At 44.3% G+C, this 13,738-nt stretch overlaps 1 protein-coding gene across 1 annotated transcript in view; it reads left to right on the forward strand.

Moving 5' to 3' along the window:
- Nucleotides 1-13,007, forward strand: part of ADGRA3 (adhesion G protein-coupled receptor A3) — a 124,170-nt gene extending 111,163 nt beyond the window's left edge. The window contains exons 17-19 of the mRNA XM_045771479.2: nt 8,616-8,761; nt 11,194-11,289; nt 11,429-13,007. Coding sequence (XP_045627435.2) covers nt 8,616-8,761; nt 11,194-11,289; nt 11,429-12,671 — 1,485 coding nt within the window. The 3' untranslated portion in view covers nt 12,672-13,007. The remainder of the gene's footprint in view (nt 1-8,615; nt 8,762-11,193; nt 11,290-11,428) is intronic.
- The last annotated feature ends 731 nt before the right edge of the window (nt 13,008-13,738 follow it).

The following is a 13,738-nucleotide window of genomic DNA, read 5'->3' on the forward strand; positions in this document are numbered from 1 at the left end:
TTTAAATGTACAATTTAATGTAAAATAGAAGTACAATGTTGTACAGCAGATTTCTAGAACATTTTCATCTTGCATGACTGAAACACCGTACTTGTTAAATAGCAACTTCCCATTCCCCTGTCCTCCCAGCTCTGGGCCACCACTGTGTTAATTTCTGTAGCTTCTTTACTTAGATACCTCGTCCAGTTGGAATCATGCAGCGTTTATCATTCTGCAACTGGCTCATTTCACTTAGCATAATGTCCTCAAGGTTCATCCGTGTTGTAGCATGGGACAGGATTCCCTTCCCTTTTAATGGCTGAATAATATTCCATTGTATGGATACACCACCTTCTCTTTATCCGTTTATCTGTTCATGGACACTTAGGTTGCTTCTATTTCTTGGCTGCTGTGAATAATGCTACAGTGAACATGGGGGTGCAGATATCTCTTTGAGATTCTGTGATTTCAGTGTTTAACTTTTCTGTGTCTCAGCTTTCTCACCCATAAAGTTGGGACTAATATTTGAGTTGTTGTCAGATGACGTGATTATTTATATATATATAAAAAAATCCTACAGTAATTTACAGATAAATGGTATAAAATAATGGGAAGGTTTAGCCAAGAGTGAATAGAAGTTTAACATACAGAAGTTTGATGCAGAAATGTAACTATGAGAAAACATAATTAATGTGAAAATGCCATTTATATAGTATCAAAGAATATCAGGTACCAAGAAAGAATAAAAGACATTCACGATTTAGAGGTAAAATTGTAACAGGTATTTAAGAAGACCTAAATAAATGGAAAGTTATACTAGGCCCAAGGACAGGAAGTGTTAATAGCAGAAAGATGGCAGTTCCTCTGAAATTAATATATACATAAGAAGAGAATTTTTCACAAGACGCAATAAAATGATTTTTAAATTTACATTAAAAGCAAAGGACTGAAGGTGAAGATAGCCAGGACACTTCAGCAAAGGAAGGGTAGGGCAAGGTAACTGTCCTCCTAATCCTCAGAACTTAGGAGGCTCTGGTCATTAACACTGCGGCATTTGGTGTAGGGAGAGAGACACAGACCAGTGCAGTAGAATACAGACTCAGAAGCAGACTCATGTGGAACCTTGATGTGAGACCGAGGTTTGCGTGCTCATCAGTTGTGGGGAAGAGAGACCTCTGTGCAGTAAAAAGGAGCTGGGGAGGGGCGCCTGGGTGGCTCAGTCCTTAAGCGTCTGCCTTCTCCTCAGGGCGTGATCCCAGGTCCCTGGGATCGAGCCCCGCATCGGGCTCCATGCTCCGCTGGAAGCCTGCTTCTTCCTCTCCCACAACCCCTGTGTTCCCTCTCTCACTGGCCGTCTCTCTCTCTGTCAAATAAATAAATAAAAATCTTAAAAAAAAAGGGGGGGGGCGCCTGGGTGGCACAGCAGTTAAGCGTCTGCCTTCGGCTCAGGGCGTGATCCCAGCGTTACGGGACCGAGCCCCACATCAGGCTCCTCCGCTATGAGCCTGCTTCTTCCTCTCCCACTCCCCCTGCTTGTGTTCCCTCTCTCGCTGGCTGTCTCTATCTCTGTCGAATAAATAAATAAAATCTTTAAAAAAAAAAAAAAAAGGAGCTGGGGAAAATCCACGTGGAAAAACATTAAAGGGCGTCTGTAGTCATGCCTTATAAAAATGTCAACTCTGTGTGGACTAAAAAACTATCATGGCCAAGCCAAAATGTTAAAATTCATATGAGAAAATATCACAATCCTTGGAATAGGAATTTCTTAAATAGGACACTAAAAGGCATTGACCAGAAGAGAGATAATTTTAACCAAATTAAAAATAAGAGCTTCTGTTGATTAAGATTCCTTAACGAAAGTGGAAAGATAAGCCAACAAATTGCTTAACACGGAAAGGGCATTGGAATAAAAATACACTAAGAACTATAATCAACGGGAATGCCACAAACAGCCCAGGAGAAGAGGTGGCGAGAGGGGACGGGCTTTTCAGAGAAGAGCTTACCCTGAGTCCGTATCCGCGGGAAGAGGTGCCCAGCATGTTTGGTGGTCATGGGGATGCAAATTAAGACAACAAGGTAGCATTTAGGCCTTTTCTGTGAGCAAAAAGTCAAGCCTGATGATGCCACGTCGTGAAGAACATGTGCGACCGCATGTTTTCTACGTCGTGGGTGGAAATGTGAAGCGGATGGTTCTGGGAGGCTTTGTGGCCTGAGGTTAAGCGTGTACAGACCCTGGGGCCCAGCAGCCCCGCTCCGGACTCCGAGAGTACGCTCGCCCCTACGTACCAGACGCGTGTGTAGGAGTATACACGTGCGTATGAATATTCATAGCAGCACTGTGCCCCGCAGAGAAAACCTGGAAGCAGCCCAAATGCCCATCAGTGACAGAATGAGTGAATAAACTGTGATATTATGCAACAGTCCGAACTAATGAATTACAACAACGTGTAACAATATGAGTAAGTCTTAGGAATATATGTGAAAAAATTAAGTCCCATAAATTACCTCCGCCCTGCTGTCTTTTTTTATAAAAGCAGGAAGTAACTAAAATGAAACCGCTCACTTTTAATGAAAATATGTAGGTCCAATAAAACTGTCAAAGGAAGGCAAAAGGATGATAAATATAAGATACGGAGTAATGATTACCTTGGGGGAAGGGGATTATATTTTTTGATACAGGTTTTGGTCAAGGTCTTGCCTTTTGTCTTGCTGATAAATTCTTAGACACTTGGGAATAATAACTAATTACATAAAAGCAGGATGTGCTTGGTCCAGTCACTAGAATGGGTCACAGACCTTAGGTTGACAACTAATCCAATATTGTATAGCTGACATCCAGCTTAAAATGTGAGTGTGTATAAAATGTGAGTGTGTATAAGAATCGTGGAGAGGATTAAGGCGCTGGAGAGTTCCTGGTATACAGTAAGTACTCGATAGAGAGCAGCTGTGACTGGTACTGTCACTATCGACAAAATTACCTCTGTGCTGTGCAGAGTATTTCTGTTGTACGCCATTGGTATACACTGGGAAGCAGACTTGATTGGAGTGGAGGAGAGGTCAGATAATGGGTCTCGGGTCAGCTGAATCCATGCACAGAAGATAATCTGTTTTCTCAGTCCCCCACCCCTTCTGATTCCTACTCATCTCGGTTTACTGCTATTGTTTGAGAGATACCGTCGCTCCCCTCCCCTCATTATCCTGTGGTGCTTAGTAAATTTCCATGATGCCTACAACCCTTCGCAGTGGACTGGTGTTTACTTGTTGTCTGTCTCTGGACCTGACACGGGGCAGGAATCCCGTTGCTCTGATTGACCCGTGTTTATCCAAGGATCTGCACAGGAACTGACCCAGAGTAGGTGATACTAGATGCTTAGCAAATATTTACTGGGCGAATGAACAAAAAAGGCCTCAGTTTGCAAACAGTGGAAGCCATTCGACCCTGGAGCCATCTCGAGGGGGGGCTACAGGGAGAGTGCTCAGCACACAGGGTGATAATGGTAGTCTCGGGTTTGTGTGAAAGTATTCATTGTTTTCACAAAGCAGACACATTGATTTCACTAAGGAAGTGACTAGAAAGAGGCCGTTGTGAAGATGACTGCCTTTCATTGTCCTGAATGATATTTTATACCTTTTCTAGAGAGAAAAGGAGAGGAATTTGCAGGAAGTGTTCAGGGCCTCTACATTGAACATCCATGGCTTAAAGATGTTTGTTTGTTTTTTTTTTAAGGGAAAGCAAGTCTAAAGAGATGTTTTCACATGTCGTTTTCTTCTGTTTTTACAATATTCTACCTCCTATGAAAAACCTAACACTGTTGCTGTTTCTGACTCAGACACGACTGGCTTCTCTTCGCTGTTGTGCTAGTTCAGTTAGGGGCCAGCCGAGAGGGGAGTCAGTGGAAAGCCAGCGGGACTGGCCTGGGCTTCCAGACACGAGTAGGTAGGTTCTAATTCTGCGTCTGCCAGGATGACTGGTATTGATGTAGGAAAGACGTTAGGGTTCGAAGCCAATGTCCAAGAAAGAATTCTTGAGACGTGTTTGGTGCAAGAAGGTGGTTTTATTAAATAAAGCACAGGGTCAGGACCTGTGGGCAGAAGGAGCTGCACCAGGGTCATGAGGAGTAGCCCATTATATACTTCCAAGTTGGGAGGGGCCTAGGGATAGCAAAAGTCTCTAAGGAATTTTGGAAGCAAGGTTTGCAGAACCTTGAGGGAACTAGCTATTGTTGGAAAAGGTCATTTATTACTATCTAGTAAAGCCTTAGTCATGAGATCCTTTTTTTTTTTTTTTTAATTTTATTTATTTATTTGAGAGATTCATTCATGCATGAGTGGCCGGCGGGGTGCGGGCAGCAGAGGGAGAAGGAGAAGCAGACTCCCTGCAGAGCAGGAAGCCCGATGTGAGGCTCGATCCCAGGACCCTGAGATCATGACCTGAGCCGAAGGCAAATGCTTAACTGACTAAGCCACCCAGGTGCCCCTTTGCTCATGAAATCCTTTATTTATTTTTTTTTAAAGAATTTTTTTTTAAGATTTTATTTATTTATTTATTTATTTATTTATTTATTTATTTATTTATTTGTCAGAGAGAGAGGTTGAGAGCACAAGCAGGGGCAACAGCAGGCAGAGGGAGAAGCAGACTCCCTGCTGAGCAGGGAGCCCGATGTGGCTCGATCCCAGGACCCTGGGATCATGACCTGAGCCGAAGGCAGATGCTTAACCGACTGAGCCCCCCAGGCGCCCCTTTGCTCATGTAATCCTTCAGATGTGGATCGGTGGGTCATATGCTTGGGGGTTGATTGCCAACATGTATCTTGAGGGGTAGAGATAAAGGGAGTTTCTAAAGGAATTTCTATATGTTAAAGTAGACTTACAGGATTGTGAGGGTTGGGCTAAGCTTGCCTTTAGCCTTTAGCAAAGTACTAACATCAAGGCCGCTGAGTCCCTAGAGGAGTGTCTCTCTGCCTGTTTCAGGGACTTGGCAATGGGCTGTAGGTAGTAAGGAAATTAAATAATTTTTCTTCTTCCTTTGTTTCCCACATCAGTATGACTAGTCGCTTAACCTAGTAAGGGCTTAATGTTTCTTCTATAAGATAATGGGTTGGGCTAGTTAGCTTAAATGATCACTAAGGTTCTTCCAGCTGAGCCCTAAGTGCACCTACGAGAATCCTAACGTGTGCATACCTTATATGCATTTTTATATGCGCACGTAATCGGTCTGGTTTTATGTTTCTTCTTTCCCTTTCGGAGCTCGTATACTTTATGGCCGGTGAGAACGGCTTCTACGATGCTTTCCTCCCCACGATGATGGGTTGAGGTTGTTGCAGGCATCATTAGGCACGAGCCAGCTCCTTCCCTCTCTGAGTCTTAAGTTCTGGGTGGTACTGTGGGCGCATCTCTGTAGGCTCAGACTCTCTTTTGCGGGAGGAGCTGAAGGAGAGCTAAGCAGCCGAGGGACAGAGTAGCCAAGGCCGTGGACCCCAGGTGGGAAGGGTCCTGGGTTCTGGGTCATGAAGTGCTGCCACATAATTGTGTGATAATTAATTTTCTGGTCCTTCGTTTCCTTAGCTCTGCGGTGAAAAGATTTGGCCGGATCTTACTTCAGTCACCTTGTTGCTCTACCACTGCGTGATTTAATTTATTAAATACGGCGTCAGCTAACCTTCTCCGGTGTCCTTTTGTGTCTCTTCTCGAGAGTTCTTCTGCCATGCCCATGAAATGCAGTGGGGAAATTTAATGAGTGAACTTTAAGACATTTTACTTGCCAACTACTGTAGCTGTGTTACCTTAACATTCATATTAACCCTGGGAGCTACTTCTTACTCTTATATTTTATCAATGCAGAAATTGAGTCTTATGGGAATTGAAACAGCTTGTCCCAAATCAGTAGGGCTGTTGGGTGGACTGTGCTTCACTATTCAGTGAGGACCAGCAGGGCATAATAGAAGGGGCACGGGTTTTGGAAACCAGCAGGCGTAGGTTTGGGTTGCAGCCCTGCCACTGACCCAGTGACCTCTACTGGGTGATTGCATCCCTTTCAGATGTGGTCTCCTTGGCTGTAGTTCAAGGTTCGTACCCTTCACCGAGTGGTGACATTAGGAGGATAAAATGGAAGCACATACAGATTGTCTTCATACATTCTGGGGCACACAGTGGGCATTCAGTAGTGGAAGCTGTTACTATTTTACGTGTATTCATACATGATTCTATGAATATTAAAGATCATTCTTTTTGCACACTCACTATACGTGCTGTATTCTCTTAGGGTTATTGGTGGTTAAAAATACAATCGTTATAATGTCCAGTCTCTAGTTTGTGAGAGCTTTATGGTTTGATAACAAATAAAGTACAACTCTTCAGGACAATTATTTTACTTTACAGCTTTGGACATTGATGTCCTGAGAGGTCGGTGACTTTCTCAAGTAATCATCTGTTGCATTTAATTAATCATTCACAGGCTCTATGAATTAGATTACTTATTCCCAAACTACAAACTTTCCACATGTATTTCTGATTTATGTGAAAGAAATTTGACAGACAAATGTCTGATGGAGAATACAGTAGGAAGTATCCCATTCCAAAAGCAATGCCCTCTCTGCCACTTCTCTGCCCCCCCTTTATTCTGGTTCTCATGGAATATCTGAGGATTTGCTTATGTGATGATTACTAGGTGACATCAGACCCCTAAAATTCTACCATTGCAAATAATTTTGTTTGACTGAAGTCTTGAGTATCTTTCAAGTGTGAACACTCTGGAAATTTTGAAATGCCATAGGAAACACTTCAAAATCTAAAGGTTGAGTTTTCCCTCTTAGATCTCAAACAGGAAAATGCTCCATCTTGCACCTCCTGTGTTGAAAATGTTTTTATTCCTATTTTTTAAACTCACTTCACCACTCAGTCTCGTTCTTCTGACCTCAGAATCTGAGAAACCTCCAGCAACAGTGGAACCTACCATTGGTTTCAAGTCAATATCAGTGATTTGTCTTGAATGTTTCCGTGTCTATGTACCAAATTCATTTGCACTATTTTTACTTCAAGTATTGGGTGTGACTCCAGATAACCTAAGGTTTATTTAATGCTTTTTGTTCCGCTTTTCTCTGTAAATTTTGCTCTTACCATACAGACAGTAAAACTAATGGAAACCAAGGAGCCACTTTTCTCCTTACAAAGAAAATAACTGAATTTTCTAGTTTGGCCAACCTGGACCCACCGTGCCAAGCACTTGCTGAGTCAGAGCAAGATTTACACTGGGCAGTGACTGTCTTCATTTTTGTCCTGCAAAATAAGACTTGGGTTTTCATTTGCCACATTTTGGCTGCACACTGATTCTCGTGAAAATGAAATCTAAATGCTTTTATTACTGCCTTCTGTTTGGTAACGGCATCAGCTTGATTTTCTTGAGATCGGAGAGCCATCCTTTTAGGACAAAAAAATTTGTCTTGAAGATTTTCATTAATAGGATTTTGCCTGTGATAATTATATAAAAAGAAATGATCAAGCAGATAGGAAGTAATTAGTCAGATAAGAAAGCTGAATAGTGTCCTTGATGCTCCAATGACACACTTAATTTTCTTAAAGTGGATTTAAACCTTTCTTAGGCCCATGTATATCTTCATCTAGAATTTTATCTCCAAATAGAGTTCCTTCACACACTGGTCACACGGTAAACATGCCCTCCATCACCCCCTTGGGGAAGAAACTTAATCAGTGTGACCATGACATATCCTGCAGGTTTCCACTATTTATTCGGTAACCTGTTATGTCTCAAATATTGTGTCCATACAGTTCCTACAGAAACGCTAGATCGAGATGGTTATTGATAATTTTCCCACTCTTCTAATGAGGAAAATTAATTTAGAGAGGTGACATTATTTACTTAAAGCCACACTCCTAATAAGTAATAATAAAAATACAGATATCAGGTTTCTTGATTGCTTATCATGCACCAGGCAACGTGCTAGATGCTCTTTGTAGATTCTCTTAGTCTCACAGTACTTTCGTCTCCCTCTCTGCTTATGAACGAGGAAACCGGTGCTCGAGATGTTACGCGCCTTTGCTGAGGTATCACGGCAGATAAGGGGTGGATCCTGGTTTTAAAACCAGGTAAACGTTTTAATTCTAGACCTCAGCCTCTTGCCCACCAATTTTTATATTGCTGACCTACCGTCACCATATTCGAAAGCTCTGAATTAGGACAATTCAGGTCCGTCACACAAGCTTATTCTCTTGCCGTCTACCTTCCTCCTTAAAATGGGCCTCAGAAACCGAACTCTAATTTATCTCATGGCGTCTGGGAGAAACACACCTTTGGTTTAATGTTGTCTAAGAGTCAATTCCATGGTGTCTGAAGGGGTATCGTGGATATACATTGTTTGTGGTCTGCGGGCCTCCTAGATCCAAGTGTTGGCTTTGTCAGTGAGAGGACATCATCCTCTGTGATACGTGTGTACTTTAGAATGCTTTGTTTTTTAGCGGGCAGAGGAAGCGATCTTTGGAATATACCTTCGTACTGTGTTTGAGTCCTGTTTTCGAGAAAGTTACTTACCAGTTACTTTTGGTAAACCTTGGAGGCAGCTGTTATTCCTGCGGAATTTTTTTTTCCTTTTAATTTATATATTCTTCAATCTTCTTTCTAGGTTGGAATAATTCTTCATTATTCCACTCTTGCTACAGTACTGTGGGTGGGAGTGACAGCTCGAAATATCTATAAACAAGTCACTAAAAAGGCGAAAAGATGCCAAGATCCCGACGAACTGCCACCTCCACCAAGACCAATGCTCAGGTATCTAGTGTCTTCGTTTACTGTATTATATTAAACGTTCCTTAAACGGTTGAGGTGAAGCTGTTTTAAACATGACACAACAGTGCCGAGTAAATTTTGGAAAGTACATAACGGACTTGTACGCTGGGCTTCCTGGGTTTGAATACTGGCTGCGTAGCCTTCCGGCTGGGAGCCCTTCGTGACGTTCTCTGCCCTCTCCCGGCCTCCCTCGCTCATCAGCGACGTGGGAATAAGTAAGTGCCTCAGGTGGGACTGGCCGCCTAACAGGCTCTAAGCAAATGTTAGCTGTTTTCATTTCCTTGGGGTCACGTCAGAGATTTTAATCTACTTACGTATGTTTCAATTTGATTATTCTCTACAAAACACAACACGGTTTTGGAGTTACACCCTTCTTCCCAATTATATAAAAAATAATGGCTTACTGGGCTGGGTGAGTAAAAACTGGCCAGTGCGACCTCGTGGATTGAGCGCTGGCTGTGTAGCTGGCACTGGACCAGGCACTGAAGCTGTCCCGCCTCTGAGGCGTTTACAGTTGCCTGAGGAGACCATGAAGAACCAGCTGTGGGCGGTGTGAGAACTCTAGTGGAGATAATGTTCTTTTGAAAGTGCAAACAAAGGCGCCATTAACTTGGGGGGATGGTGGGTGTTGGGAAGTATTGACCATTAGGGATGACCTTCCTGAGTGATGAGGGCGAAGGCGAGAGGCGACACTCCAGGTACAGGATTCTGTGGGGAGCTGAGGGAACTTTGAGAAATGCACTTTGGCCGGAATCTACAGCATACGGTGGAGATGGCAAGAATTTGGGGTGAAAGCTCTGGGTCAGGCCTCTGGGAGCCATGAAATGTGGGCAGATGTTGAAGACTTTCCTAAGGGAGTGGCCCGAAGAGGTATCTTTTTAGGACAGCCTTGCATTAGTATGCCATGTAAATTGGAGAGCCTGAGGGTAAGGAATTCTGCCGAGGTCATTCGGGTGGTCCCTGTGAGGACTGAAACCAGAACAGTGTCATAGAGAATAGAGAGGGCACGTGTTCAAGACACTTGAGGCAGCTTCTCCAGGAAGGATGACCAGTTAGACGCAAAATTGTGGGAGGGAGAGAAATTCCAAGATGGTGTCAGATTACTCCAGCTTAGTGAGGGCACCTCAGCACACGGCGCTTCCATCAGCGGAGAATATAGGAAACAGAGAATGGGGGCAGGGAGGGTACGCACAGAGGAGGTAGGCTCACTCGTACTTTTTGTGAGTAATTGACATTTTTGGAAACCAGGTGCTCAGCAGGGAAGATGTGCTCGGCATTTTGCAGATAGCACAGGAGACGTTCTCATGTGTGGTCATGAACCAGATGCCCCAGGCAGAATTTAGTTAAAAGCATGGTCCTGGGGCCATGTTGACAATTAGTAGATGGGCCATAGCCAATAAAGGAAAGAATTGAAAGAGAACACCTGAGAACATAGAAGATTGGGGGGGGGGTGAGTGGTCCATGGACAATGAGGGGCAGTAGGAGTGCTCGGCCATAGAGATTACAGGATGCGATTTGAGACCTCTGTCCCTGGCCTTAAAAGAATGGAGAGATGGTGTTTGAAGAAGAGATTTGGGGATTCCATTCTCCTTCCTGTTAGGTTCTGAGAAAAACAAAACAAAACACTGGGCACAAGGTGTTAAGTGCTGAATACGTCTGCATGCAGCCAGCTCAGGACTTGGGCCCTGTCTCTAGAAGCAGCAGATGCAAATTAGGATTGTGACTGCTCCCAGGAAGACCTGGCCAGGGCACAGAGTTCCTCTTTTCTCTTTTCAGAGAGTTCAGAGAAGCTGTGGCCGAGAAAAGAAGTTTCTCTTGCAGGACCCGCCACCAGTCTGTCTCCCTCTGTTCTTAGGCACCATCATTTCTCCAGGAAGGGGGTCAGGAAGGGCCCGCGCACTGCGTGAAGCTGCTGGGACCGGGCACCTGCCTTGCCTGAGTGACTAGGGATAAGCACACACATCGGTAGGGTGTCCCGGAACATGCAGGCTTAGCCAGACATTGATAACAATTAATGTCACTACGCATTCTGTCTGAACAACAGCACAGCGAGACTTTTAAGTCCACCCGGGAATGGGCTGACTTTCTGGTTCACCAGCAGCATTTAGAGGAAGGCAGAAAACCCTACCTGCAGTAGCCTTGCCTGTCCACAGGGTGGCAGAAGCCGACCAGCTTTGCTCTAGTCAGAAACTTGGTAGTCTTTTTAAAAAAAGATATCCAAACACAAATTTAAAAAAATTTCAAAAAGTTATTGTTCACAAAGTAGCCTCCAAAAGTTAATCTCCAGTTTATTACTGGGATAGGAATAATAATTAGTCATGAAGGAAGGACTTTTGCTGGACCGAGATACTGGGATGTGTGCACCTTGATAACTTGGAACGATGAGCTGATACTTGCCCTGTTCCTCCTTGCAGGTTTTACCTGATCGGAGGGGGCATACCCATCATAGTTTGCGGCATAACAGCCGCGGCGAACATCAAGAATTACGGCAGCCGGCCACATGCACCCTAGTGAGTGTTTTGTGTTCTCTGCGCGCCTGACCCCGATTGTTTCTCTCTCTAATGATTCCCAGGCCCTAACTTTATTGCAGTATCTGGAACAGTTTGTTGACGCATAGCATCTGACCCGGAGTATCATTTTCTTTTCTAGTTGCTGGATGGCCTGGGAGCCCTCCTTGGGAGCCTTCTACGGGCCTGCCAGCTTCATCACTTTCGTAAACTGTATGTACTTTCTAAGCATATTTATTCAGTTGAAAAGGCACCCGGAGCGCAAGTACGAGCTGAAGGAACCGACCGAGGAACAGCAGCGGCTGGCGGCCAACGAAAACGGCGAAGTGAATCATCAGGACTCCCTGTCCCTGTCTCTGACCTCCACGTCAGCGCTGGAAAATGAACACACTTTTCATTCTCAGCTTTTGGGGGCCAGTCTGACCTTGCTGTTATACGTTGCTTTGTGGATGTTTGGGGCCTTGGCTGTTTCCTCGCATTACCCTCTGGACTTGGTGTTTAGCTTCTTCTTTGGAGCCACGTGTCTAAGCCTCAGTGCCTTCATCGTGGTTCACCACTGTGTAAATAGGGAGGATGTTAGACTCGCGTGGATCATGACCTGCTGCCCCGGCCGGAGCTCGTACTCCGTGCAGGTTAATGTGCAGCCCCCCAACTCCGGCGGCACGCACGGAGAGGCCCCGAAGTGCACCAACAGCAGCGCAGAATCCTCGTGCACCAACAAGAGCACGTCGAGCTTCAAGAACTCCTCCCAGGGCTGCAAACTGACGAACTTGCAGGCCGCCGCAGCTCAGTGCCACACCAACTCTCTGCCCTTGAACTCCACGCCTCAGCTCGACAACAGTTTGACAGAACATTCGATGGACAATGACATCAAGATGCACGTGGCGCCTTTAGAAGTTCAGTTTCGCACAAACGTGCACCCAGGCCGCCATCATAAAAACAGAAGTAAAGGACACCGGGCAAGCCGGCTCACGGTGCTCAGAGAATATGCCTATGACGTCCCCACAAGCGTGGAGGGCAGTGTGCAGAACGGCTTCCCTAAAAGCCGGCCGGGCAGTAACGAAGGACACTCGAGGAGCAGGAGAGCGTATTTAGCCTACAGAGAGAGACAGTACAACCCACCTCAACAGGATAGCAGCGACGGCTGTAGCACCCTCCCCCAGAGCAGCAGAAATTTCGACAAGCCCATCTCGAATAGTAGTAAGAAAGATGCATTAAGGAAGCCAACTGGAGTTGAACTTGAAAGCCAGCAGAAGTCTTACGGACTCAACTTGGCCGTCCAGAATGGACCAATCAAAACCAACGGGCCAGATGGCCCCTTGCTGGGTACAGAGAGCATGGGCAACGTTAGGACCGGGCTGTGGAAACACGAAACCGCCGTGTAGCGGGGGGGGGGGGGGGGGGGGGGGCTTCCGAGGCAGGGACCCACATAAACTGTGAGGTTCACATTCCTTTATGAATGCGTGCGAACTGTTTACGGCCACCTTAGGGATTCGCCACAATTTTGAATAAACTTCTACGTTTGGGATTTTACGTATTTTTTTTTATCCCCCGATTGTTGCTTTTTTTATGAATTAAAAAAAAAAAGCCCTCCAAAGCATTGTTTTAGTTGTAAAGCACCAGCAGGACTTGGAGAATCTGAAATGTAATTTTTGGAACCTGTTCTATCTACTTAACATTTCAGGCTTGTATTTAATACAATAAATAGGTGTTTGTCATTGTGTCAGTCTTACATTTTTATGTTTTATAAGAGAAGCATGTCTTTCTGTTTTAATTGTGTTTATACATGGGGTATCTTAATGAGAATTATACGTAAATCAATTATCAGACTTTCACATAATTAACTCCGCTGATGATGACACATAAATCAAAGCTCTTTTGGATGGATGTGTTTTATAAGTACAGTTTTAAATGCTACAAGGTTTTTAAAAGATCTCATGGGATGTTTTTTTTGAAAATCAAAATGCCTAAAAAGCTCTTTCTTAATTGCATTACTTTGCCGTATCACTTCGGTCCTATTAATATTGTTTTGTCACCTTTGTGGCTTTTCAGTGATTAACAATTCAGTTTAATTTTGTTATTCGTTCCCCTCCCCCCCAGCACATACATTATTCTTGAACGGAAACGAGGAGCTACTGTATAAGTAAGGGTCTCGCTCACTCATTCTGAGTTCTTCAGGACTGGCTGTTATGTTGGCTGTTACTTTGTTCTCAAACAGATAAAGTTCCTCAGGTTCGTGCTGAAGGACTCATTCTTAAATCCCATTCTGAGGGCAAAAACTGCTCTGAGCCAAATGTTGTCATCGGTCATTGATGCACTACAGTCATTAACCATCCCTGGCCCCTCGTCTCACTGGAGTCCATTCCTGCAACTCTGGTTTTGTTGTTGTTGTTGTTGTTGTTATTTAATACATTGCGTTTTTAAAACAATTTTAATTCCAGTATAGTTAATG

The sequence above is a fragment of the Ursus americanus genome, chromosome 8 (assembly GCF_024610735.1).
Source record: "Ursus americanus isolate L20-20 chromosome 8, mUrsAme1.1.p, whole genome shotgun sequence".
Taxonomy (NCBI): Eukaryota; Metazoa; Chordata; class Mammalia; order Carnivora; family Ursidae; genus Ursus; species Ursus americanus.